Source organism: Phoca vitulina, unplaced genomic scaffold, assembly GCF_004348235.1.
Source record: "Phoca vitulina isolate PV1807 unplaced genomic scaffold, GSC_HSeal_1.0 scaffold9, whole genome shotgun sequence".
In the NCBI taxonomy this organism is placed as follows: domain Eukaryota; kingdom Metazoa; phylum Chordata; class Mammalia; order Carnivora; family Phocidae; genus Phoca; species Phoca vitulina.
The window spans coordinates 19,463,852-19,491,454 of NW_022589712.1; the positions used below are offsets into that span (position 1 = coordinate 19,463,852).

General features: G+C 38.7%; 1 protein-coding gene across 5 annotated transcripts in view; it reads right to left on the bottom strand.

Annotated features, from left to right (window-relative positions):
• The window catches only part of GRM1 (glutamate metabotropic receptor 1), a 395,415-nt gene that overhangs the window by 29,493 nt on the left and 338,319 nt on the right, over positions 1–27,603 (bottom strand). For all 5 annotated transcript variants that reach the window (XM_032407709.1, XM_032407710.1, XM_032407711.1 and 2 more), the window contains exons 5-7: positions 26,945–27,191; positions 21,666–21,834; positions 7,384–7,510 (exon numbers count right to left, since the gene is read on the bottom strand). In XM_032407709.1, coding sequence (XP_032263600.1) covers positions 7,384–7,510; positions 21,666–21,834; positions 26,945–27,191 — 543 coding nt within the window. The remainder of the gene's footprint in view (positions 1–7,383; positions 7,511–21,665; positions 21,835–26,944; positions 27,192–27,603) is intronic.

The window sequence follows — 27,603 nt, forward strand, 5'->3', positions numbered from 1 at the left end:
TAGACTTAAAGAGTAAATAAGCCAGAAATCAATATAGTTGTGGATCTTTAGGTAAAACAACCAAAAAAGCCTCTATTCTCTATGATCTGGGAACCTGTAGATAAGGAAACCTATAGATACTTCAAACAGAAGTGTCATTTAAAGAACCAATGTCCCACATTAGCTAAAATTCAGGACTACTACTTGAAGTCTGTCCAGTGACTTAACTCCATGGCAAACACTGGTACCCAATAACTCCTTGTCCTTCCTCTGAACTCCCAAGGGAAGCAATACCTCTTTTTTATTGATACAGGTGTTTTTATGTCCACCAGTAATCTCACTATTAAGAGAACATCAGATAAATTGGTTTAATAAAACCACAGAAATGGTGAAAATCTTTAACAATCTTATGCCCCAACCCACAACTGGTACTTTGAGATTATTATTAGAAGGATACACTATTCTCTGTGACACAAAACCCACAATTTTAATAGGTAGGATTAACTTCTAGACAAAGTGTACTATGGTTCCCTACAGATGATCAAATTATAGCTGCTAGTCATGAAAATACCTACACTATGTATAATTTAAAAAAATTATCTAAGGAATATGTTAGCCCCAGAATCCCTATGGATAAAAGACTTCACAGAAATAGGAAGATGGATTGGAACAGAGCACATAAACATATTGATTATCATATGTACCTAGATTATCATAAATCTTTCTTTTTTGTGTAAATATAAAAATGATACACCATAATCTAGATGTATTAACTCAACAGCATAGCACATATCAAAGAACCATTGCTCATTGTGGTAGGCTCACTGTAAAAAAAAAAAAGGTACCGTAAAAGTTATAGATACTATAAAAATACTTAGAAATACAATAGAAATATTTTAGAGATTATCATGCTAAGCAGACTGCTCTGACTAAAAATCCTAACAAAAGCATTTCATATAAAACAAATAATTTATGATAGTAACAAATCCATGGAGAAGTTCAAGTATTCAATTATAGATACACAAAATGTGGCCAGAAAAGAAGTTCTTAAAAGAAATTCCAGAAATTTCATGACTGTGTTGTAAGATTCATGAAGATAATGTCTGACAAAACCAAAATGGCTATCTGAGAGTACCAGATAAAATATCTACCAGGCATTGGCTAAAATCCTGATGGAACAAATGAAAGAATTCATTTCAGTAGGGACAAATTGGCCACAAAATTAAACACTATTGGGGAAACATTTTTCCAGGATAGCAGATGTGGCCAGTTCATGCTTCATTTGTAACTAAATCAATTAAGACAAATTGTAAAGGTGGAGGCATTAACTGAAACAATTGCAAAAGAACCTCAGTTACTCCAAAGGGACTGCATACAGTTTTCTCCCTCTATGGTTTGTGAATATGTACTAGTTTAAACAGTGTGTTTATTTTGCAGATGGGTTGAAGCATTCTGTTGAAAAGCTACAATACTTACAAAGGCTAAAATATGATTAGATTTTGTGGTCTTAGCACATTCCAAGTTGTCAATCTAGTGATATGGGAACATTTTCAGTGGAATACTTATTCATGAATTTAAATTATGCAAGGCTGTCTTCATTCCCAGCCCTCTGGACAAATGAAAAGGAACCTTAATATTGGTGAAGGTTACACCCCTAGTGATTTTAAACTGAGGTTCTGCAGAGAGCCTCCAGAAGCTGAAGGCACATGGAAGTTGACTGTTTACTGAAGAACTTTATAGCAAGCTGATGACTACACAATGGTCTTCTGTGCAAGATCATCTGAAGAAGAGTCCGACATATATCATATTTCCTTTGTATACTCTTTCTTACTCATACTTCTCTTCTTTACTGATTTAAAACTGTATAAATTTGAGTTTGTCTTTAGTATTCTCCTTACTAGTAATAAGTATTTGCCTAAACCTCTGTTTTACTAGACAATCATTAACTCAGTAATTCAATTACATCAAGCTATTGTTAGGTATATCTCACTAACTTCCAATAATGATATTTTTGTATATGCAAAGATTCCACAAGTCCAGATATTTGAAAGGACTCAGAAGATTCATAGAACATACTCATGTAATATTTTTTACTTAAAGGCAAAACGTATAATATAGTAAGAGAAAGACAGTGCAGGTAAGCACCAAGGGGCAAAGGGATATCCCAGTGCAAGCTCTCTAAGATCCTTACTCTCACAAGGGCACACTTCATCTTTGAACCGAGAGCTCAAGGCAGAAGTTCCCAGTGAAGTCTTTTAATGACCTTCAAGTCGTATGGCCAAGCAAGCCTATCTAATATGCCAGCTGAAATCTATCAGTAAACAAACTGATTTTGGTTGTTACCAGTGGAGCTTCAAACTCAAAACTGCATTTAATAAATATCAGTCCCCTTAATGTAGCCAAGAGTCAAAGACAGGTAGGTACTCAGGCATCTCCACAGATAATCAGTCGTCCAAGCCTAGCTGTAAATTAAGCCTAGTCTACACAGTGTACTATACACAAATGAAGAAAAATATGCTTATGTTAGGAGATATGAGTATTCTGTGCTGTAACAGTACCATTTTGTCAACAACACCCTAAAACAATATGCTTACAACTCTACTGTGATTGCTTTATTTATTCTGAAGATCCTAGATTCTTTTCCCTATGGGCAAACCAGACTTTTCAATGACAGTCCAGGACCACCCAAAACAGTCACCCGAGGATAGGGACTGATAATTTATATTTTGAACCAGCTTTGTTTTCTCCTTCTTTTTCTTCTTTCCTTTCCTTCTTCTTTTTTTTTTTTTAGACATCCTAAATTTCAGAAGCATTAGCTTTGATTCCTTGAGAGAATTTGCTGTAATATCCATATTGTTCATATATATAATATGTAATGTACTTTTTTGTCCTGTATTTGAGGTTTAAAGAGTTGTCCAACCCCCAGAAGTGTTTGGGTATCCCAAGCCTGGAAGGAGTGGGAGTTACCTTCAAATAGTGGTAAAGACTGTCCTGGCCCTACCTGACCCCCAGCAACCAAAAGCAAAAGACTTTATGTGAGTTGTGCATACTATATCTAAAGCCTCGAAAACTTAGGGACCTGGCAGTATCTGTGGTTACAGTTTTCCCAGAGAATTCATAGCTATCAGACAAGTCCATTTCCCAGAGAATCCAGACCTATCAGGTTACAAATTCCTGAGCAAAATCTAAGAGAAGTAGTAATAACTCTGATCTGAGGTACAGGAAGTTACTCCTAATTTTTTAAACAAATATTGGTTCACTTATAAGATCCAAATGCATTGGAGGAAGTGACAATTTAATACTGGTTTTTTTCCCAATTAGGTTAAGACAAATTTAATATGAATCAAGAAATAAAGTCCACAGTTATTCTACCCAAAAGGTCTTTGGACATTTAATAGCAGTTACAATAATACTTCATAATCCATAAACATCATCAAAATGCTTTCTTTAATGTTATTACATTAATATCAATTATCTACAAGGAGAAATTCTGTTTCATGGTCAGTGTTCAACTTTAATGTCATCCCTGTCTATTTTTCATGTGAAGAGACTAAAAAAAGAGGGGTGCCTGGGTGGCTCAGTCGTTAAGCATCTGCCTTCGGCTCAGGTCATGATCCCAGGGTCCTGGGATTGAGCCACATATCAGGCTCTTTGCTCAGCGGGAGGCCTGCTTCTCCCTCTCCTACTCCCCCTGCTTGTGTTCGCTCTCTCGCTGTCCCTCTCTCTGTCAAATAAATAAATAAAATCTAAGAAAAAAGAAAAAGAAATAAGTAGCATCAGATTACATATAATTGGTTCATGAATTGTTAAACTACTGTCAAGTTTTATATTGTGGCAGAAGAGATCCCTGTTTATGCATCATAAGAAATAGAGTGAAATTTAAATGCTGAATTAAAATGTACATTTTCTGGGCACCCGGGTGGCTCAGTTGGTTAAGCGACTGCCTTCAGCTCAGGTCACGATCCTGGAGTCCCAGGATCGAGTCCCGCATCGGGCTCCCTGCTCGGCAGGGAGTCTGCTTCTCCCTCTGACCCTCCTCCCTCTCATGCTCTCTGCCTCTCATTCTCTCTCTCTCAAATAAATAAATAAAATCTTTAAAAAAAAATAAATAAAATAAAATGTACATTTTCTCAAGAAGAAAATATGAGAAACTTATTAACAGCTTCAGAAAGTGCTTCCTCTAAGTAGTATACCATTTTTTTCTTTATAGCCAACAAACGATATATTCTAATGAAAACAATAACACATTTATAAACATGTTTTTATTCATTAATATTAGAGCCTTTGGAGCATGTATGGAAAGTAACTATCTCATAAAATAATTTTATGCGTATTAACAAGCTTTATCTTCAGTAAAAACACCATATCCTAAAGAAGAATGATTTCTCATTTTAACTAAAATTCAGTAAAAAAAAAAAAAAAAATCCACCTGTGAAAACAAAACACCTACTTAAAGGCTATGCATTTACTCTTCTGAGTATTTCTACTGGTTTTTGGTATTCTCTACCTGTGGGTTTTCTCTTTTCTCAACTACTGCTACCATGACAACAACCAACAACACATTGCCATGTAGTGCACACTTGCTCTGAGCCTGACATGGCACCAAATGAGTGGCAAATGAGACCTCATTGTCCATTCATGTGTAAGACTGAAAGGAATCCAGAAATGACAGGTGTCATTGAAACTAAGTATAAACTAAATCAGAGATGTGTACTCCAAAAGACCCAAAACATAAGATTTGCACAATAATCAAATATATGATCCAAAAGTAGCTACTTGCCTATTGCTATTAGAAAAGGGCAGTCTGAGTTGTTGCTTGGCTCAACTCATTTGAACGCTAACGTGACTTTTATGCATGTGAAGGATGATAGATTAAATACTTTAGAAAGATAATCACACTAAATAAGTATAGTGAAGGAGGATTTTTTTTTTATGCTTTACTCACTCAAAGAGCCTTAAATCAATGGTGATCATCATTTGGCAGTGGGAAAAAAATATACCCACAATGGGAGATCTCTAGAGAATAAAATATATGACTTCGAGTTCCATTATTATAACATATTGGATCTTTTGAAAATGTTTTTTGTATTTTAATGTCTTAAAATAGGATAGAAGTTCTTTACCAGGCATGAGATGAGCCCCAATCAAAGTAAAAATGGAGCAGTAGGAAAAGTTTGGGGAAGCCAAAAAAAATGTAGACAAGAGAAAAATTCTTACACCTCAAAGCCAGGACTTCTGATTTCTAAAATCAACCTGAGAAAGGCTAGCTTTGTCTTTGAGCCCTTCATAGTCAGCTGTAGTCTCAGTCAAATAGCAGAGAGGACTGACTAGTAAGTCAACCCCCTATTTGATTTAAAAAGGCCCAGCAGGAAGCACACACTATGAAGGAGGATAAAGATATGAACAGAGGCATAGCATGAGTGGGAGAGAAGACTTGTTGTCCAAAAGTGGCTGAAAATCTTTTCCAAGCCAGTCTATTGCATGCAACCAGGAGATAAGTTAGACCCAGGGATAAAAACCCTGGATTCTCGTAGTGGCTTCTCTATTAACCAAATGCACTGACCTGGATGAACTTAGGTAAGTCCCTTCTTCTTTCTATTTCTCTCAATAGAACATTTATTAGACAGCTATTATATTCTAGGCACTAGACTATGAGCCAGAGATTAATGTTTCCCACAGGATGGGACAGGAACCAGGTGCCTCAGAATTTGCTGGGTCCCATCTAAGAACTGGTGAACAGGAATCTCTGCAAGTGGGTAATACCTGGGTAATTTTTAGGCATATTAAAGTTGAAAACCAGTTTTCTGCGACAGAATAAAAATATGAGTGAGATACAGTTTTTATCTTCAAATGTATTCTAATCTAACTTCCTTTTCTTTAAAAAAGGTCTTTGTACTAAATAATTTCTAAAAGCTTTCTGACACTCATTTTAGATTAACTTTTTCTAACAAGATTACCATTTTACAAGGTACTTTCACTGAATAAGTAAAATTTTCATTATGTGACCTGGTTCTACTTACCCAGCCATTTTTGATATGTTCTGAATAAGTCATACAATTTCTTAGCTGCTATTCTTATTTGGAAACAGGTGAAAAAGTAAAAAACAATCAGAAATGTTACCCTTCATAATTATTTTCAACAACACCCAGGGATCAGCAGTCAGTGAACTGGGCTCTGCTTCTAACTATTTGCATGACCTTGGGCACACAAGTACACCTCTTTGGGCCTCAGCTTCCCCTTTCTAAAAGGAGGGATGAGATTACTCACATGACAAAGTCTTTATGTACTCAGATGACAGTTTCTATGGCTCTATTACTCTTAAAATTTGTGAAAAGTATTTGTGAAACATCTCTCATGTGTGAGCTCATATCAGGATCCATGGGAAACAAAATTCATATATTTGAACATTGCTCTTATGAAATCTACAAACTCATATAATCCATCCATATGATATCCATTGATTTTACTAGTAAACCATCTCTTGCATTCATATATTCATCCATTCCTGCTGCAGCTGCCTTCATCCATTCCCTCTGAAATTACTCACTTGAACCAATGCAGTAGTTCCTAGCTTCTGTTTTTCATCCAGTCTCACTACACTCCTCAGACTGCTAGGAGGAGCATCTCTCTGAGACACAAATATCATGGTGTTATTTGCTAATTTAAATTCTTCAATGGTTCTCCTGTGCTTAAAGCCACAGTCCAAACCCTCAGGAAAAGGTCATGCAGAAGCTTGTTACCAACCCTACTAGTCTCATTTCTGGCCTTTGCTAGGTCCTTGTGCCTATCAACCAACCCCATACACTTATTTTGTGGTTTTCCCCAAATGTGTTACAGGCTTTCATTTTCCCATCTTCTACTTTTTCTCTGGAATTTCATCTCTTTATCTGCCTAACAAACTTTATGCACTATAAATATCTCTTTTATATTAATAACAATTTTATATTATTTTTACATGTTTCTTCCCTGATAAGTTTTAAGCAAAATAAAGTAATAAAGCAAGATAAATTTAAAGAAAAAAAAAATACTGCCTCACACATAGATGTTTGAGAAATGATTGCAAATATAAATGCAGGTAACTAGAAATACCTTCAAATAAAATTTTAAAAAAGAAAAACAGAAAACAACTGGTATACCAGAATACCCCTTTAATACACTTTATTTAGATTTAAAAAAATACATGTTCATAATAAAAAGAAATTTTTTTTAAATGAACTTGCCTTTCAATATGGATCATGGAAAACTTATAAGAGGTTTCTGTGTGCTCTTTGACATGAGCAATAAAAAGTGCTCACTGTAAATAAACATCAAAAAAGACATGAGCTGCTTGCTCACATTTTAAACAATGGGCATATTGAGAAGGCCCATAGTTAGGGACAAGGTCTGAAGTGAGGCACTTCCTACCTGTTAGATCTGCACTGGGCCACCACCCCAAGTCACAGGCTTTGCAGGTGAATTCATCTTGCACGTATTCATTCTCTTTGCAGGCTGTGCAAATCCAGCAGCAGCTCACTTCTCCTTTCCGTATGACCTGTAACACAGGGATAGTCCATATGACTTAAAGATGGTCTCCCCAGAAAGTCTTCTATTTCAATATGGACTTGTTTTAATACTACAATAAAAAAAGAATAATTCTTCAAAATATCCTATATGCCAAGGAAACTTATGTACATGCATTCGAATATACCTGATTATCTTTAGAGTTCAGATGTGAATTTCAATTCATTCCATGCTGGGTTTGGAGGTTTTTCAAAAATAATGTCTTTCATAAAGGGAACTGATGACATTATCTTTTTCAGAGTTAAAAAAAATGAAACAGTTGAATTTTATTATTTATACTCATTTGTATTATCCTCAGAAAAATCAAAAGAAATTTTTCTTCTCTGAAAGAGCAATGTTTAACCACAAAAGTTCTTATGTCATATTTTCTTATTAATTCATAAAATCTGAGGAATTATGGAATTTTATAATTATGAATGTCTGAGCAACTTTATATACATAAAAACAGAATGATGGCTAAGAAAGTCAACTCTATTACTGGCCCTGTGACTTGCTCTAGTGAACTTAAAACATTACGTAAATTGTTGGAAGAAAAATTACTAGTCCAAAATTACTGAAGAATCATTCATTATTAGAGTAGTTTAAACTTTCTCCCATTTTCAATCTGTTTGTTAAGCATATTTCACTTGACATGATACCAAAAAAGTCAAAACATTTAAAGTGATTTTCTTGTAAGCAGCACGTATTAAATCTTGCATTCATCTCCAGTCTGAGAACTTTTGCCTTTTATTGAAGTGTTTCATACATTTACATTTAGTATAATCATTGGTGTGGTTGGAAATGAAAATTTGACCAGATGCTGTACATTGTGTACATAAGGTATAGTGTGCTGGATGTTTTTCCTTGAAGAAGTATTGGCTTTTGTTCCGGCAGGCAGCTAACTCCTTGTGAGCATTGTTTTTAATCTCTTAGGACAAGTCTAGAAGAGTCTCTACTCTAGGAATAATTAAGCCTCATTATTACAGTGTGACCACCTGGGATTTCTACTTAATTCCTTGTGTATTCAACAAGGTATCTCCACTCTGGCTTGTGGAAAATGAGACAATTCCTGGATCTGTGTAACCTCAGGGATTCCAGCTCCCCAGTAATTTTTTTTTTCACCTGAACTTTTTGAATTCTGTCCTATTCATGTGCAGACTTGTGTTCAGTCAAATGCTTAAGAGAACCTGTATGCTAACTTCTAGGACATTTTTTTCTGAATAGTTCTATCCCTTACACTACACAACAAATTCTCACTGCCGTGGCCTTCCTAAACTTTGATTTCTGTCTTCTTAAATTATCAAGATCACCAAGCTCTGTGTTCTCTTTCACTGAACAACAAGGAAATTGCCTCCAGGCAGAAAGCCTGAGTGATTTTAGGGTTCACCTTGTTTGCTTGCCTTCACTTCCCTGGAATCAAGGTCATGCACTGTTTTCCAATGTCTGAACACAGTTATTTCATATATTAGGTCAAGTTTTGTAGTTGTTTACACCAAAAGGCAGTCTGGGCTCTGTTACTCTTTCATGGCTAGAAGCACAAGTTCTTCCCTAATACATTAAACATTATTAAATGTTTTCATATGCAAAATCAGAAATTAAATTTTAAACATTGCCATACCTTAAAATCATACAACCCCTAGACTTTGTGAAAATAAAACTATCTTCTCACAGAGCAGGTCAAAATTTATACCCCTATCTTTGAATTACATATAAAATATCAAATGACAGTAGATTTTCAGAAAATGTAAAAGGTTTTCTTTTTCTTCTTTTACTTTCAGATAACTTCAGAAAGTAAAATCAAATTAAGTCTTTTTTTAAAAAAAACTCCCCACAACCTTAAAATAAGCATGGGAAATTTACATTCCAGATAATAAATTTTTAAGTGATATGAGAAAAATTGAGTAAATGAATACTGCTTTCTTATTTTAATTGGCATAAAAGTACAGTAAAAGCCATCACAAAATACTGTATATCCCTTTAGTCAGCTTTGTCTCTTTCTCTTTACTATAAAAATAATGCTACTAATTCAACAAATTTAAAAGGTGGTAATGCTAAACAAATTGATTTATGCAGGATGAATAGTGAGGGTAGATCCTGTGAGTAACTGGCATTTGGAAAGTATTTAAAATTAGGTTTTCTATGACTGAATAAATGAATGAATAAATGATTAGCCTATCTCTTTAATAAATAATGAAAATGGAGCTGCTTAAATAGAGTTATATTTTATGACTCCTTCTTTATTCTGCCACCAAGTATGTGTACTTTTGGCATACACATCTATAATATCTGGTTTGTCTTTTTTTTTTTTTTAGAGAGGGTGGGGAGGGTCAGAGGGATAGAGAGAGAGAATCTTAAGCAGGCTCCATGCCCAGCGCAGAGCCCAATGGGGGGCTCTTTCCCACAATCCTGAGATCATCATCTGAGCCAAAATCAAGAGTCAGATGCTTAACTGATTGAGCCACCCAGGAGCCCCTGACTTGTCTTTTCCATCTCTCAGTCACCCCTCTAGACTGAGGTTTTATTATTTCACACCTGAATTCTGGTCCTTGTCTCCTAATCATATAACATGCTCTAATTTCTTCTTGCACTAGAGTAACATGCATACAGCTGCCAGGATCACCCAAATAGGCCATGGGCTCCTCAAGAGAAGGGACCAAGCTGACTTTCATCATTTTCAGATCATAGTCTTCAAGGGACAGATATGTACCAAAAACACACAGTAGGCAGCCAATGGATGGGTATTGAATAAATCTTTTTTAAAAAATACAATTAGGCCACTCAAAGAACTTTAGTGCCTCCCTACCCCAATACCTTTGCAATATAAGCTCTTCAGTCAGGCATTCACTTAGTCCCTGGTCCTTGTTTCTGCACCTTACTTCGTCTTATTAATTTCTTACATAAGTCTGCCAAATGAGGACAGAGCCTCTGGGCCAGCCAGCCCCTCACTGTGTCTTCATTAATGTCCACATAACTGTTTGTTTTGTTTGTTTTGGAGGGAGGTTTCAAGTACAGTAGAGACATCATTGAATTTGTGTTTCATCTGACTTGCTTTCTATAAGGAGTATTCTGGCTGCTATTGGAGAACAGAGTTTAAAGAGAGAGAGAAAAGAAAGAATGTGTGTGTGTGCATTTTATATGTGTGTGTTTTAATCCATGGTTCTCACATGGAACCATATAGTAAACAAATAAATATGTTTTAATGAAAAAATGACTATTACCTTCCATTTAGAATGTCATCTTTTCTCCATCAGTCCATCTGTGTCACTACTTTCAAGGGCGGATACATCACAAGCTCCAGACTGTATTTCTGGAGCAGTAAATCCTTTCAAACATTGCCTTATTTATAATTCTCTAGTAGCTAAAATATAGTTGGTCTTTTATTACTACAAGCTACATTCTGTCCTCTAATTTTTTCATATCCATATAATAGATATGTTTCTTTCAGATACAGTTCTTTTTAATTCTTGTTATTGTCTCTAATTTATATCCAAATCTTCCCAATAGCATATTATTGATTATTTATATATTTTCTGTATTTTTATATGAGTCACGCTTACTGATATTTCTTTTGTATGTATAGTGGCCCCTCCTGATCCATGGTCAGTCTTTGTCCAGAAGCATATGATCCTCCTGACATATTATCAGGAGGTCAATAGTAGCCTGACACTACATCACAGTGCCTATGTACATCATTCACCTCACTTCATCTCATCACATAGGCATTTTATCATCACACATCATCACAGGAAGAAGGGTGAATACAGTATAATAAGATATTTTGAAAGAGAGAGAGAGAGACCACATTCACATAACTTTTATTAAGGATATTGTTACAATTATTATATGTCATTATTAGTTACTGTTGTTAATCTCTTACTGTACCTAATTTATAAATTGAACTTTATCATAGTTATGTTAATCTAGGAGAAAACATAGTATATATCAGGTTTGATACTATCTGTGGTTTTAGGAGGAGGGTGTCTTGGAACATATCCCCAAATAAGAGGGGACTACTATTGTATATATTCAACAACTGAATAAAGTATTTTTTCACTTTTGTCACAAGCAAACAATTTTTATGATAGCTCTGAGTCACAATAACAGTTTTGGTATTTTACTGAAACTGCCCTTGAAGGACCAAGGCTTACTAAGGCCCAGAGCCTGCTTTGATTCTTTTTATGTCCTGTGTACACGGTGCTGTTTATTGTTCGTGAGACCAGGTGAGCTGCTGGTACACACAATGCCGTGATTCAATTACATAGACCCTGTAGGAGTATTTATGCAAGGAAATCAAGTGTTCGTTTTGTGACTAAGTTTCTGAAGTAACCTGAAATGGATTTTTTTAATTAAGGTTTTATTTAGAAAAAGAATACAGGCACCTGGGTGGCTTAGTTGGTTAAGTGTCTGACTTGACTTCCACTCAGGTCTTGATCTCAGGGTCGTGAGATAGAGCCCCTTGTCAGGCTCCAGACTCCGTGGGGAGTCTTCTTGAGATGCTCTCCCACTGCCCCTCCCTCTGCTTCTCCCCCAACATGCATGCATGCTCTCTCTCAAATAAATAAATCTTAAAAAAAAAAGAATGAAAGAAAATAAATAGCATCAAGAGAATATAATGAAGGAAAGGTAACTGTGAATCAGAGGAAACAGAAAATTTTCTTCAGAAGAGAAACGCCTGAAAGACTAAAGAGAATAAAGAAACTGAGTCTACTGTAATTAGGACTGTTGGAGAATCAGTTGCATGAGAGAAGAGTTAGGGCTGCCCTCCTCTGTTCCTACCATGTCCTGTAGGAGAGCTGGGGCAACAGTCAACTCGAATACGGATGTTTTTCACCCACTGCACTGAGTTCCTCAAAGGAAGGGGCCATGTTTAAGTTTCCTTTGCATTCCCGGCACTAGTGAAGTATGGAAGCTGAAGAGACTCCATTTTAGAAAAACTCCATCTCTGCTGTTTTTTTTCTGGGCCCCTTTTACTCATGTTCCATATTTTGCCTCTAAATAACCGAAGCTCTGTTCTCATTTCAAGGGGGAAATAAGAAAGCTAATTGTTCTCTGAATTTTGTTCTAGGCCCCAAATCCCTGACAACAACTAAGAAAAGCCAGATCCCAAACACGTTCCAGGACATTTGCTTCAAACAAACCTCGGCTGATACTGGCCTCAATAGTTTTAGCTTCGCTAATTTATGGAATAACACCTGTTGTTCACCCGACACTCAACTCAGTTTGACCCTACCCTGGATTCCTGAACTAACATGTACCCTAAATCCTTTTCTAATATAAACCCCTAGCCCAAAACAACGACAAAACTCATTCTCCCTTCCTTTCCGAGTCTCCCAGACACTCTGCTATTCTCTGTCACTCACGCTATTCAGTAAACTCTTCTTCCACTTTCTCTGGCTCCTGGTTTGTTCTGTTTTTTTTTTTTTTCATGTTTGATTTCTATCCTGCGCCAAGCCAAGGGCCCTCTTGGCTGGTCTTGTGGGGCCCTCCCCTGGGTCCTCAGACCCAGCCTGCCTACATCACTAGCCTGGTTCTTGGCACATATTAATTACTCAATAATGTAGATGGAAGAAATGAGGAAAATAATATAGACTATGACATAAACAGAAGCAATGGAAATGAATTCAAAGAGAATGAAAAATAGAGTAAAATGAAGAAAACCTTACAAAAACTAAATAAAAAATACCAATGAAAAAAAGTCCCCACATTGTAATTTATTATAGGGAAAATGTAATAAAAATGGTATAGGAATATAAAATCATCACAAGAGCAGACATATATTGAACCAGGCTATGTGCTAGGACCTCTGTTCAGAATTACACTAACCCTTCACAACTGCTCCAGGGGATGGAGTTAATTATGTGTGTTCTGCAGATGAGGAAGTCGCTGCAGAAGGGATCCATATCTTGCACAAATCTCAGTAATGTTATCTTCAGTTATTTCCAAAAGCTAGGCTCTTCCCAGTGTCACAGTGGCTGCCAGGGTAATGACATATTTTGCTGAGAACCAAAATTATATCTCAGAGGTTGGTAGATATATACTCAATTAATCAACCTTTGTTTAGTGGCCCAGTGTGCCAGACATGGGATAACTTTTTGAAAAACCCGATTGTTAAGGCTAAAGAGCTCAAAATCTATTGTAATGTGTTAGTGTAGCACCTAGGGGCCACATTTAAAGGGACATTCTCCCTCAGGGTTGTGTAAGTATGCACCCTGCACTTGCACAACCTTGAGAGTGAGGGCCTCCTTAAATTCTTATACTTCAATAAATGTTTACTTACAAAAACAAATGGGCCCTGTTTCTGCCACTGCCACTGTCCAATATCATGTGATTAGCAGCAGCACCTATCAGGACTCATCCCCAAAAACTGGCAGGCTGGGTCCGAAGCTAGGGCGTTCGCCAACAACTTCAGTAAACATGTGATCAGCATAGACTCTGGTCAACGTATGAGAGGCAAAGATGTAGGTATTACTCAAAGTGGCTGTGGATAAATTAATAATTCCACCGAATTTCTCATTATGACTAGGGCGTGCAGTTTCCTCCTCATCCAGAGGGATTATAGTAATTTCACGTTTTCACATGCACAATAAGATACAAAAAAAAAAAAAAAAGTATTTTATCTTCATTTTTTTTTTTAAATTGTAGCCAATATGTTTTTAGTCACCGGAGCAGATCATATCATTGTTATGTAATCACAGCCTTCTCAGATAGGATTTTTTTTATATATATATATATTCCTGTGGGCAATTTATATTCAGATCTTGCCATCCTGCAGTGGAATTTAGAAAGTATTATATAATGGACAAACCGTATCATCATTTCACTGGTTGCTAAAATGGCTACATTAACTATGAACAGTTTAAGTGGGTAGTTTGCTTTGATTCACAAGAGAAAGAGAAAGCGGAGGTGGATGGGACAGTTGTGGTTGATGATGTTATTGCTAACTTCTTAGCTCGGCTCACGGTTGTATGAGAAAAATCTTATTCTGAGAAAACACAAGCTGAGGTATTAAGGTATGGAGTTTCATATTTGCACCTCACTTTCAAATGGCTCAGGGAGAACATAGCGGAAAGAAAAAGAGAGAGGGGGATAAAGAAATTAAGAGAAGGGTGAGCGGAGAGAAAATACAGTGAAGGATTCACAATTACTGAATGTAGTTGGTGGCTATATGAGTGGTCAATTTAATGTGTTTTTTCATGTTTGAAAGTGAGGAAAAAATGAGGGAAGTATTAACTAGATCAAAATTATGAGCAAATAGGGAGAAAGTTGAACAAAAATAAAAATACTCATTACAGATATGGGAAGTATCCAAGGAGAATTCACAGTTAGTAGGCATGAGATAACTTCAAAAAATCTCTGAAAGCTCCAGGCAGATGGGCTGGATGGGCTGGGCGGTGGGGTCAGGTCATGACACACCCATGCGAGCCACACAGTGACCAGAGAGTAATGACTGTTTGCACCGTGGGAACATTTGCTCGAGGTAGATGTCAGTCTAAAATGATTCTCTTGCAACCAAATTCAAGACAAAATTCCTCTTCCTACTGCCATGGAGGGAAGACATAATATCCAAGCAATTTCAAAGCACATGCACAGGAGGAGAATGAAACAATTCCAAATGCTATGGCCTAGCATATAAAAACAAAAATAGCTACAAGTATGAAGAAGTACAGCTACAATATGACACACTTTGAACTCTGAATTTTGGAGCAACTGCAGATGGAAAAACTGAACATAAAATAATTTGTCCTGCAAGATCCATAACGTGACCTAGAAGAAAATCAGCAGGTGAGCTAATTCAATGTGAGGGTAGGAAGAGTACAAGGGGGTGCATCATATGAGCTCTTCCCACCCCACTGCCCTAACCTCCCAACCCCAGGTATTGGGATCAAGGGGATAGTAGTATCTCATCAGGTGGTGAATTACCAGGAAATGGTGTTATAGCCTCTCTCTGGTTATTTTATATTTTGATGAAAATTTTGCAATGTTTTCATCATGCAAAATAAATGGAATAATAACACTTTTCAAAGTTCATCTATCTGATTTCACATAAAACAATGTTTCATATTCCATCACATTATCAAAGTTGTTTTTCTCCCTGAGGATATTTAATTGTGATATTGGCAGGTGTGTTATAACCTGAAGTACAAACATGATATGCCTACATTTTCTTTTCAACTTTGATACTGAATAGCATGGACTCAAGGCACAGCTATTTCCTGTAGTTATTTCTGCATAAAGTAACAGGAAGGATTGTTGGCAAATAATATATGTTCTATCATATAAAATTCATCCTTATCACATTTATTTTCTTATCATTTGGAAAGGTAGGGTGGTACTAACTGCTTGACGATTTTGGCCAAAATCGGTATCCAGTCTTTCAGAGAGACAGCATCTCTTGCAGAATAATGCTGGGATAGGGCTAAGTAAGCAACTGTAAATATAGAGAGCAGGAAAATCTACAGAGGAAGAGGAAAATGATGCTAAAGAGTCTACAGAAAGAATGATTTAACAGCAGGCATTAAAGGGATGATATTAGGTTGCTAAAAATGACAAATATTCTGGAATGTGAGGCTCTCATCCTTAATCTCTGCAGAGTCTTGAAGTAAAAGATCTACAACAAAGTGGCTGCTTTTTAATCACTGGCCTATGTTGAAAGGTGATAGTGTCAATGTGAAAATTAATATTAGCAATCATATTTTTAAAGAAGGATATTATTAGAAACTATAAGTTTTCTACATTGGCAACTTCTCTCAAGTAGCTATACTTAGCTACAGAAAAACCCAGAGACAAACTCCTCTAGCAGCATTATCTAATCATGCTTATGGCATTATTAAATCTAAGGACACATAATTCCAATTAAAGGTCAATGTAAATGGTTTCTTTTTTTTTTTTTTTAAGATTTTATTTATTTGACAGAGAGAGACACAGTGAGAGAGGGAACACAACCAGGGGGAGTGGGAGAGGGAGAAGCAGGATTCCCGCGGAGCAGGGAGCCCAATGCGGGGCTCGATCCCAGGACCCTGGGATCATGACCTGAGCCGAAGGCAGACGCTTAATGACTGAGCCACCCAGGCGCCCCATAAATGGTTTCTTAATAGACTGTCCTAGCATCCTTTCATCTTTGAAGACATCTTGGATCACAGTGAAAATGAACATGTCCCTTTTAGTTTGATACTCAACAAATCTGTGGTTTGGCCTCTTTGTTGATCTAACTGGAATGGGAAACAGAGGGACATGGAAGCTGAAGCTGAGCAAGGGGCTTTAGCAGTTTTAAGTTAAGCAATCTTCTGAGGTCCACACTGCTAACACCTTTTGAAACTAAACTTTTATCTTTCCAATAGAAAATGCCAACAAATGGAAAAGAATCAGACTTATCCCTTGAAAGGAAATTAGCTAACCTAATTCCAAAGCCTGTAGCTTGTAAGATATGTGTACCTGGGCTTTTCTGTACGTATGTAAGGTGTATTTTACTATATGACAATATGGCATGTGTAAATGAAGACACATTTGTGATGTATTCTATTACGTTCACGTAATTTCTCCAGAATTCTGTTTTGACTGGCTGGGCGAGAACAGGAGGAATCAGGGCTCTCCATTCCTCATGCCCAACCCCTTAGCCCCAAAGACATCCTCTCAAAGTAAAGAACCCAAAGGCAAACTTAAGGGGAGAAAAAAAGAAAGGAGAGGAAAAGAAAGAATATGAGCCACTGAAAACAATCTGCAGGATTCTTTCCCTCGAATTCGCCGCCAGTTTCCCTGCTTCTATTAAACTCCCCCAAGCTCCTTCGCTAATATTGCTTTCTCACTTCTAGATTCTATTCCCTGTTAAAGTAGATCTCTATTTATAATTTTATTGTCAACTACTGAGAAAATAAGGCTTAGCAACTGAGACTTGCATTTGTAAGAAATACATCGGGTCCTCTAATGACAGGTAGTTGAACAACCTGAGGCGGTGGGATGATGAGAGCTCTGGGCTGGCTCTGAGCCCAGCTTTGGAACTTTCTAGCTTGAGAAAGCTTGGGGCAAGTGACTCAGCCTGTCTGGGCCTCAGATTGAGGAATCTGCAAAATGGTGGGGCGGGGGGAGAGTATCAGCTTTAAAAGGGTTGTTTTAAGGAATAATTAAAATGGTGACTGTGATGCACCTATTATTGTACTTGCACAAGAATATGCTTGATAAACATTCGTCTCTGATCTCTACTGTCTCCCTTCTCCTTCCTTTTACTGCCCCCCTTCACCTTCCTGCCCCTTCTCGGCTCTTTCCTGCCCTTCACCACACCAAGAAAAATCGCTGCCCGCTTGGTACAGGAGACCACCGCACATGCCAGGCCCTTGGTGTTTGCTCGCAGATCCATTGTCCACACGTTGTGTGCTGCCTCAGATCCTCTTCCTCAAGCCTGTCTCTTAGGCCCTTGGCCACTGGCTTTTGGAAAGTCCTGGAATCTTCTGCAACCCCTACCTCAGCCTCTATCACTCTTGCTTCATTTCTGGCACCTCCGCCTGTCTGTCTCTCCCGTGACTCCATCACTGGGTTTCAGAACGGCTCCATTGTACTCAGCACAACAGAAGGCCAGACCAGACTGCAGGGGATCTACAGAGGCTTTGGTCCTCCGACCGCTTCTAATCTGAAAAAGGACCATGGAACGGGACACAGATTCTAGCTTCCCCAGTAGCTGCCTAAAGGGATCAGATGGTGTTACTTCCTGTGAGCAAACTTTGACCACAGTAAGCAGAAAATGGCATGGCACAGGTGCACACATCCTTCTCCCCTCCTTGCTCCAGGAGACAGTGCGAGTGGCCTGTCCAGAGACCTCTGTGAGGCTGAACGACTAGTTGTACTCAGTGAAGTAGCGTCCGGCTCAGTAAAGCATTACCTCAGTGATGATGGTGGTGCTGGCATTTTTCCATGCTTCCATGGCTCCTTTCCCCTTCCCCTTCACTCTTGCATCTCTGAGATTTCCCATAATGCACTAGCCCTTAAGCCTTGCTTAGTTTAAAGGTTTCCAGGAAACCTGTGAACTACATTGTCCAGGCTTTCTTGCCAATGTCTTCTGGATGGTGTTGGCAAAATGCAAGGACCTAATGGGAGACCGAAGGGAAGGAAAGAGGAGAAGCCATGGTATCCTCTCGGGCCCGCTCCAGGGGTCATCTCAGAAGTAGCTGTGACTCCTCCTTGTGTCCCTCTGGCCTGGGGTGAGGATGATTCTTGCTGTTGGTCACCTCTGAGGTGCCCTGGGCATCCTCTTTCACTTATATAACCAATTTCTTATATTAAATTCCCTCTATCAAACAACCTGGCCAGGGTTCGTTTTTTCCTGTCTGAACCCTGACTAATATAACACACAACCATAAAAAGTTTGATTTTATTTAACTATGTTTATGGAATGGTTAAAATAAATTTCTGTTTCTGTAAGATATTATATTTATAAGATATTATATTTATATTTCTAAAAATCAGTAACATAAGAAAACTGGACTTTTAACTACTTTGAGGGAAATTACCATAAGAGAGTTCTGTGGGTTATCACAAAAAGAGTCAAATCATTAATTTTAGCACTTTAAATGGCATTTGATATTTAAAATGAGTACTCCTTTTCTAAACAGTGTATTTCCCAGTTAATGCAAGTGCAAGTCCTACAATCACCTTGCTCGTTGTTGCCTCTCTTCTGTTTTTGTAGTGGCTACTGAGGGTTCTGGCTCTCTGCATCCTGGGCCTGGTAGGTGGCAAATTGGTGGTGTAAGAATATAAGTGCTATCATTTGGTAAATGGGATTCAGATTTCATTTGTTTCCATACCTCCCTTGGTGCTTATGGGAAACAAACAAACATTCCACCACCACCCCAACCTCCACTCCAGGTGCCATTGAGAACAGGCATATTTTCCTCCTGCAGGGTACAAAACACTTCTAAAATTAGACCCCAAAAGATTTGCATTTATAGTGAGTGCTCTGTAATGGCTCTGCGATGATTTCTGGGATCTCCTTCAATAACAAACACTGCATGGGCGTAATGCAAACGTGTTGCCAGAAATACTTTAGTATCTAGGCATAGAGATGTATGCAGACAGCCTTTCTTCTGAACTCGGGGAGGAAAGGCCTTTCTTCTGGAATGTACAAAGCAGAATCCACATGGTATGTGAGCCCCCATCCATGGCCTGCCAGCAGTCACAGGGATAGCAGGGAATTGTGAAAGGGGGCTGGAGTTCAGAGAATCTTTAGAACGATTTGTTTTCTCTTGCCAGGGTTGGTTGGTTGGTTTTTCTTATACTCTTGAAAAACCCAACTTTGTAGTTCTATAAACTGTTTTACAGTGGTTGTGTGTGGTGTAGACAATGCTACCACACAAGCTGGAAAGGCTTGAGCCAGACATGTGATACTCTTTGAGTCACAGAAGTCCATGAGCTCAGGGCTTTTCTTTTGTCCCGATGGTATGACCTCTGTCTCAGATGTCCTATTTCCCCACCATCCAGAAAGGATGACAAACATAGAATCCAGTGGTCTGGCATCTCGTGGAAATATTCAAGAAGCTATGGGCCTCTGGATTTTAAACCACCAGACAGCCTCACATGATAGAATTTCATCAGGACAAGAATCAGAAATGGAATTCCTGGGGAGGAGCCCATACACACTGGTATGGTTGCAGCCATGCTTACACTGCTGAAACACTTCCGTGCAGAGTAGAAACTCATGGTCTCTTCGAGCCTCCTGAATGCCCCACGCTACTCCAGCCTTACAGGACTCCTCGCCCATATCTTCCCAAGATCCAAGGACTAACCCTGGGCTTGGCAGGAGGCCTCCAGCACCCTGTCACAGCACCAGGAAGGAGTCCAGTCTGATTGGTTAGTTGTCATGACAATTATTATGTACTTTTAATATCACATCTCCATAGAAGGCACAAGATATTTAAAACCAGGGTGAATACAACGAATGTAACCTTGTATGTCAACTATACTCTAATAAAAAAAATAAAATGCAATCAATCAGCCCTTCAATCAAACAAACTGGGGTGAATTGTCTCAGAAGTCTGTTGCTTCCTCAAAGTGGCCGGTATCACTGAGAGTTTGAGTCCATCACGACAGCTCTTCAAAAGATGTTGCGGTTTCCAAATCCTCTGCCTTCACTGACCAGTAGAGTTGAGGCTCTTCCAGTTTCTGCAGCAGCACTTCCGCACACTCCCACACCCCTCAGTGTACCTGTCAGGGCTTCTCCCTGCAGGGGCGGTGCACAGCTCCCAGGAAGGGCAGGTGGTGGGGCGGCGTGGCCAGAGGGGCCGGGCCTCCCACGGCATCTACTCCAGCCCAGCTGTGTCGTGTGACATTTACGTGACAGCCTGTCTGCTCCCAGAGCTGAATCACGGCAAATTAGAGAGGGGAGAGACCTAGCAGGTCGTTTAATCCATCCTCCTGCCAGTTGGCCATCACTGCCCCACGCTCCATTTCCTAGTGCACCATAGTGTTTGGTTTTAAATAGCATGGATCCAGGGAGCGCTGTTCCCATGCCTTCTTCACTGAGAATTCTCTCTAGCTGGCCCAGCCAAAGGCTCAATATTTGATGTTTATTTACTCTACTGTTATGCATACAGCAATACTGTGGTTACTCACTTGCTCCAGGCTGATAAAAAAAGCTTCTAAGAATAATTAGGAAGTGAGGACTCTCTCTTGGCTACAAAATGCCAATTTCAGGAAAATCAAAGACTGTGGTGGTCAAAAGAGAAATGATAAGCAGCTTCTGTGTTAGCACATTTCAACTTCTTTTATGTTCATTATGTGCTTATTTTGTACTGTTCAGCTTCTGCTTTCTTTAACAATAGCTACAACTCTGACTAAGCAGTATCATTGGTTTTGGTTTCCACATTTACTTCTGTTTCAATTTTTAATTCGAGTATTTGTCCCCTTGCTTTCTATATTGGATTGAAGATTCCGGCTCATCATTGCGATTCAAATAAGGACTATTCTTAAATATTCGAATGGTTTGCCTATTTCGTTTCCTAATCTTCCTTTGTTTTTCCAATTTTAGCTAAACACAAGAACAAAAACAGAAAGCTTGGCACACCCTTTCTGGACAGTCTTGTCTAAGAAAAATGTCTTTTTCTTTACATAGGCCCATGCAGGTGGCCTCCTCCTGTCCAAGAATGCATCTGTGGCCGGCTTACCTTAATCTGACCCTTTAAGCAAGGCTCACTGCACACAGACCGTACCACTCCGCTCTTGTTCATTTGGATTTTGTAATCATCGATGTTCAACACGCCTTCATGCCAGGTTCCAACATGTACGTAGTCATAGCGATTAGCTTCTGTGTACTGCAGATTCATGATATCATACCTACAAAGAAAGCAACACATGTGTCTTAGAGAGTATGGACATGATGCAGAAAACAAAGAAATTTGGTAAACAGATATAATAGAAGGGAGATAGGAACAAGAATCATCCCATGTCCTAAGGCCTCTCAATATTTTATTTTGTTTCTAATGTTTCCTCTGATTTTCCAAAATGTGTGTTTCACTCTGTAGTCTCTGTGTATTGTCCATATCTGCTAAAGAATGTATTACTCTTGTACTTTTCTTTTTGCTTACTCTCCCCCCAAATAATCTTATGTGTGCTGAGTTGATTACCATCTCCTTCAAATCATTATTCACTAAGTCATGATTCTTGAGAACATTAATTTCTTAACTTGATTAATTTCATTCTAATGTCCTTTTTCACAATCAGTTGTCATTTTCATTACACTGGATTAAAAGAAGTGAGTTTTACCAAGTCTGGAACCTATTTTAGGTGCTAATAAAGCAAGAAATCTGAGAAACACAGCTTTAATTAACAAGAATGTTGGGGATTTAACATCTTGAGCACTGACATTTAAACTGGTCTCTTCCTTGATTAGGACAAACATTTCTGAATCTAAATAATCGGTGTCAGATATTCCAGTAATTTCAAATGCTGCAATACTACACTATGGCAAAATCTACATTTTGAAATCCTCACTGCACCTCGAGTGTGCTATGGGGGACAGACCTCATCATTTTTCAATGTGGGCAATGGAGAACATTCTCCAAAGCGATGAAAAGAACACAGGACCTGACATTAGAATGCATAAGCTAGAATCTCTTTTCTGACATTTTAGCAGTAGATTATGCTACTTAGGAATGTCACTAAACTCTTAAAGGTTCACGGGGTTCTTGTGGGGATTAATTAATATAAGTCATGTAAAAAAACGATTTCACAATTGGGACAAATGCATATGTAAGGCAATATCACTACATCATTCATATTTGTATTACTATGAATGCCCTAAAATACTCTGGTTATTTTCACTACCAGAAGAAAACTGGAGAACAAAAGCTGTCTCTCTCTCAGCCATTGGAAATCCTCTGGCATTCTTCAATCTCTTCTCCATGTTGCTATTAACTCCAAGTAAGCTATAACTCATGTGGCAGTTTCCCAAAAATGTATTCCTGATTCCCCCTTACTGGTTCTGCAAAATGGGATTCTTTTTGCTGCAGTACCTGTGCAGTTCTCACTGTCCTGCACTAGAATGTAAGAGGCATGGTCTCTTGCTTTTTGTGCTTGACCTGAAGAAATAGATGGCAATTACCTAACATGTATTCCTCTTCCTCACTTCTCAACCCCCAACACTCTTACCTAATTCATTTTGTAATTCTTTCTCTCTAAACCCAATTCACACTCAGAGTCCTGCTCAGCCCAGCACTCCAGGAAGGTATTATCAACCTTAGTTGGCATCCAAAACCTATTGCCTATATCTGGCTTAGTTCTTTATCTAGACAACTAATATCCTTTGTTGGCTTTTCTGTCTGTTCTGAATGCAAATGAATTCTGCCACCCACAGGGTAGCTAGTGGCTTGTCCACATCCACATTCTGGCAATTTCTCTAAAGGGAAAGGGGACTCTGGGAGAAGAAAGGAAGTTTTTCCCCTACTTTTCCAGGAAAAAGGAACCTACCAGATGAGAAGAGAAAATGGCACGCCTAGAGCACATTATTCATCTCTTTGCTGTTCTGACTTTTGGCTAATAAATAAAGGTTCTCATTCTTCTTGTTGTGGAGTCATCCCAGCATGTTCTTCAGAGTAGCTCTCTGAGGGATATCCAAGTTGCTATTAACTGTGGGCTGATGGCTCCTACTCATCTTGCTGACCAATGATGCTAATCTACACCTCCAATCTTTTTCCATTTTAAACTATGGTTATAGAACCTGTTGTGAATGTTTGGTGAATAGTTTCCTTTTTCATTTCCTTTAATTTTTATGTTTTACCCCATATTGTTATTGACTCTCCTTACATACTTTCAATGAAGACTTTGGGGCAATGCTAGCTTTAGGGTATCTTTTTCCTATAAATCAGTTTGATGAGGAAACAGAAGGCAAGCTGAGGACAAAGCAGAAGCTGACACCCTACAAACCACCCCCCTCAGATGGGATATATGTGACATTCCTCATGCACTCCTGGATACCCTAAAGCTAAGGAAAAACAAATAGTTAACTTGTAGAGATCACAATCCTGCAAGACATGAGTCTCCCTCAGTTTACAAATGTCTTAGCAATCTATAAGAACAAGGCATTTCTATCAATAACCTAGCTTCCAGAAGGAAATGTACATACAATTAAATGTCCTTATAACCTGCAGCCCATTGATAGATACTTGAAGTGGGCAAAGTATAATGTTCCTCCAGGAAGCTCCCAACTATCTTAATGTTAATGCCTTGCTAGAGGGAAAAATAACCTTAACTTGACAACGGCAAGGGCTCTGGTATCCTGTGAGTCTTCTTTAACATATGAAAATCCTTTTGAAACCTCCCTTTCCCTTACCTCCCCCAACTCCATAGTATATAATTAGCCACCCCTCACAACCCTGCTGTGGCAGCTCTTTCTGCCCACGGGTCCTATCCCTGTGCTTTAATAAACCACCATTTTGCACCAAAGATGTCTCAAGAATTCTTTCTTGGTCATTGGCTCAGGACTCCACCCCACTGAACCTCACTTATATTCCAAAACCATATCAAGTTTCCTAAGACTTATTTCAATCCTCGTTTGCTCTTCAATAGGAGAAATCAGTTCACACTTCATTAGCATTTAGAAACTGAAAAATTCATAATATTTTGGCATGAAAACACATTTTCAAAAAGTTCCAAAAGCCAGAGGACAAAAATACTGAAAGATACCAAGGGAAAACAACTGAGACACTAAACAGAGGCTTTCCCCTGTGCTATGTGTGTTAATGAACACGGCTCTTTTCTCTTGACCTGAGTCCCTTCTCGGCACGTTGGCATTCATTTGGAATATCCTCATGCTGTAAATTACAATTTTATAGCATCCTCTGGATGCACTCAGTTTATGTTGCATGATGATTAACCAGAATAATTACAAGAGGGACCAAGAGCATGAATGGTGGTATGAGGGGGGATGGAAGCAGAGGGAGGTAGTTAAACAGAAACTGAACACAGATTAAGCTGACCAATTTCAAGCATGAGGAAGTGATCCTTGAAAAGGAACCCAGGGGAAAGCTCATGATTTGAACCTGTAATTACACATGGAGGAAAAACAAGCTAAAACTGCGTGCCTATATTTTGGATAACTTACAAATAAAGAGAGCAGGAGGAAACTCGTACATATGGAGTGTCTAAAATGCATCTGGTCCTGTACTGGGCACACTGTGCACGTCATCTTAGAGAATCATGAAGGTAGGTTTCCATTCCAAATCTAACAGTTTATGGAGCCTAGTTTCCAGTGGAACCCAGGATGACAACCATGGGCTTGAAGGAGAGAGTGCTCAGTGTTCTGAATCTCAGGTCCATTTGTTCCTTCTGGTACTGTTTCCCGGAGTGCCCTTCCCAGAGGGCACCTGGAAGCTTTCCACATCCCCAGGCCCTAAATCATTCCATCCACCCCACTCACATTTGGATCTACATCTCCTCCTACCTAACTGGTAGCCTGGAAGGAATCTGATAAATTCATCATTATTGGAATATTGTCTGAGCACTGTCTGAACATAGAACTTTAAGCTCACATGAAAGGAAGAGATATGTTGGGAATTACTTAGGGTCAGATAGTCTCTAACAGTACCTTTGAAATGACATTAAGCAGGCTGCCAGCATCTTTGCCTAATTTTAGGATTAGCTAAAAGGCAGCATGATGTGGCAAAAAAATTTTAAGTGTCAGACTCAGACAGCACTGCCTCTACCAGCTACTCACTGCATGAATTTAGGTGAGTTTCTTAGTTTCTCTGACACTCAGTTTATCATCTGTAAAAGAGGATAATGATATGCCTATAGCAATGAGGATTAAATGATTTGATGTTCCATTTTAACACAACATATGCTTTCCTAAAATTTCTCATTCTGTAAAATCATATACTGAAGGATAACAGGGCTTAAGAGAAGAAAAAAAAAAAAAAAACAAGATTGTGGGCATACTGAATAGCAGCCAAGCTGAGGGCCTTTTTCTTTCCTGCAGCAGACTTTAATCTTTTCCCACGATTCTGATTATCCCTTGCCTAGAAAATTTCGTATGAACCAAGACAACTGCTCTTTAAACTGACATCATTCTCTACCAATCACATGTGAGCTAACTGATATTATAAAAGCAGTGGTTGCAGAACAGACTGTATATAAAATGACTTGGGGAAAAACATATATATTCGTTAGGTTTAATTTTTCTTTGCTTCCTGATTAATTCTTTGGAAGCCATAGAGACTTGATACCAGAAAGAAAATTCTTTTCTTTTTTGTTTCAAGAGACATGTTAGTAGGAACATAAGTTAGCTCAAGGAAAGGGGATACACAAGGAGGACATGGTTCTCTTCATATATTAAGCTCTTTTTTTTTAAAGATTTATTTATTTATTTATTTGACAGAGAGAGAGAAAGCACAAGCAGGGAGGGGAGGAGCAGAGGGAGAGGGAGAAGCAGACTCCCCGCTGAGCAGGGAGCCCGATGCCAGACTGGATCCCAGGACCCCAGGATCAGGACATGAGCCAAAGGCAGACATGTAATGGACTGAGCCATCCAGGTGCCCATATATTAAGCTTTTATTAAAACATTACACAACCAGGATGGCCTTGGGCCCAATCGATCAGAAAGATGCTGGTCTGGTGCTGGAACTGCCAGGGAGGGGCCTGCTGCTCAGGTGTAATCTTATCCTTTTCTTGGGCTTGTAGGAGGTCCCATGCATTCTGAGAGAAGGGCCAGGGTAATAGCTGGGTAGGGGGTTGGCATTGGGAGAATACAGAATTGTGAGTGCTTACCAATAAGTTTTCAATGTTTTATAACATAATTTCCATCTAAGATTAGCCCTATCTTTTGACCTTTCTAGTTGTATCTATCCTTATGACCCCTGGAAACCATGGAACCAAAGGGGCCAGAGTTGCCATCTGTCTAGCTAAGAGGATCACAAGGTTATTCGAACCATTACAGAAAAGACTGCTTTACCTTCCAGGAGCATCCCCTTTCTCATCAAACCACACCTCCTCTCCAGACACACCGATGAACGTGGACTTGATAAGGAAGTCCAGGAGTTTGCTGCCGTCGATGGGCTTCATGGCATCACAGAGGCCCACATGGCCTGGGCAGAGGGCGTGGTGCATGTTCTGCAGCCCGTGAGCCATGGCATAGATGGCATTGATGACAAACCCCATCTTACTGTCCTGGACATAGTTTTCTTCTAAGCTTTCATTGCCTGCAACACAAAAACAGACTGCTTTCAGGGTGGTGATAATGAATCTAGGCCTGCATGTTTAATTCTCAAATGCTTTTCAGGGGTCTCAGAGGAAGGAAAAGCCAAGTCCACTTGTTCAAGCCTTATACATGTCACTAGTTCTAATTCTATCTGCAAATAGTTTATTCGGTTTTATTTTCTGAATTCAATAATGGTTTCATAACATATGAAACAAACTCCATAGAGGTGTAAATAAAGAACTTTCAAATATTGCAAGGAAATCCTTAAGGAGCAGTGAAAATAACTCATTCCCTCTTGGTTCACAGAGACTTATATTAAAAGTCTCCCTATATCACAGTACTGAAAAGGTGTTTTTTATATCCTCTATGACAATTCACAGTCTAGAATAACTCAGTTTGTGTATTACCTAAAC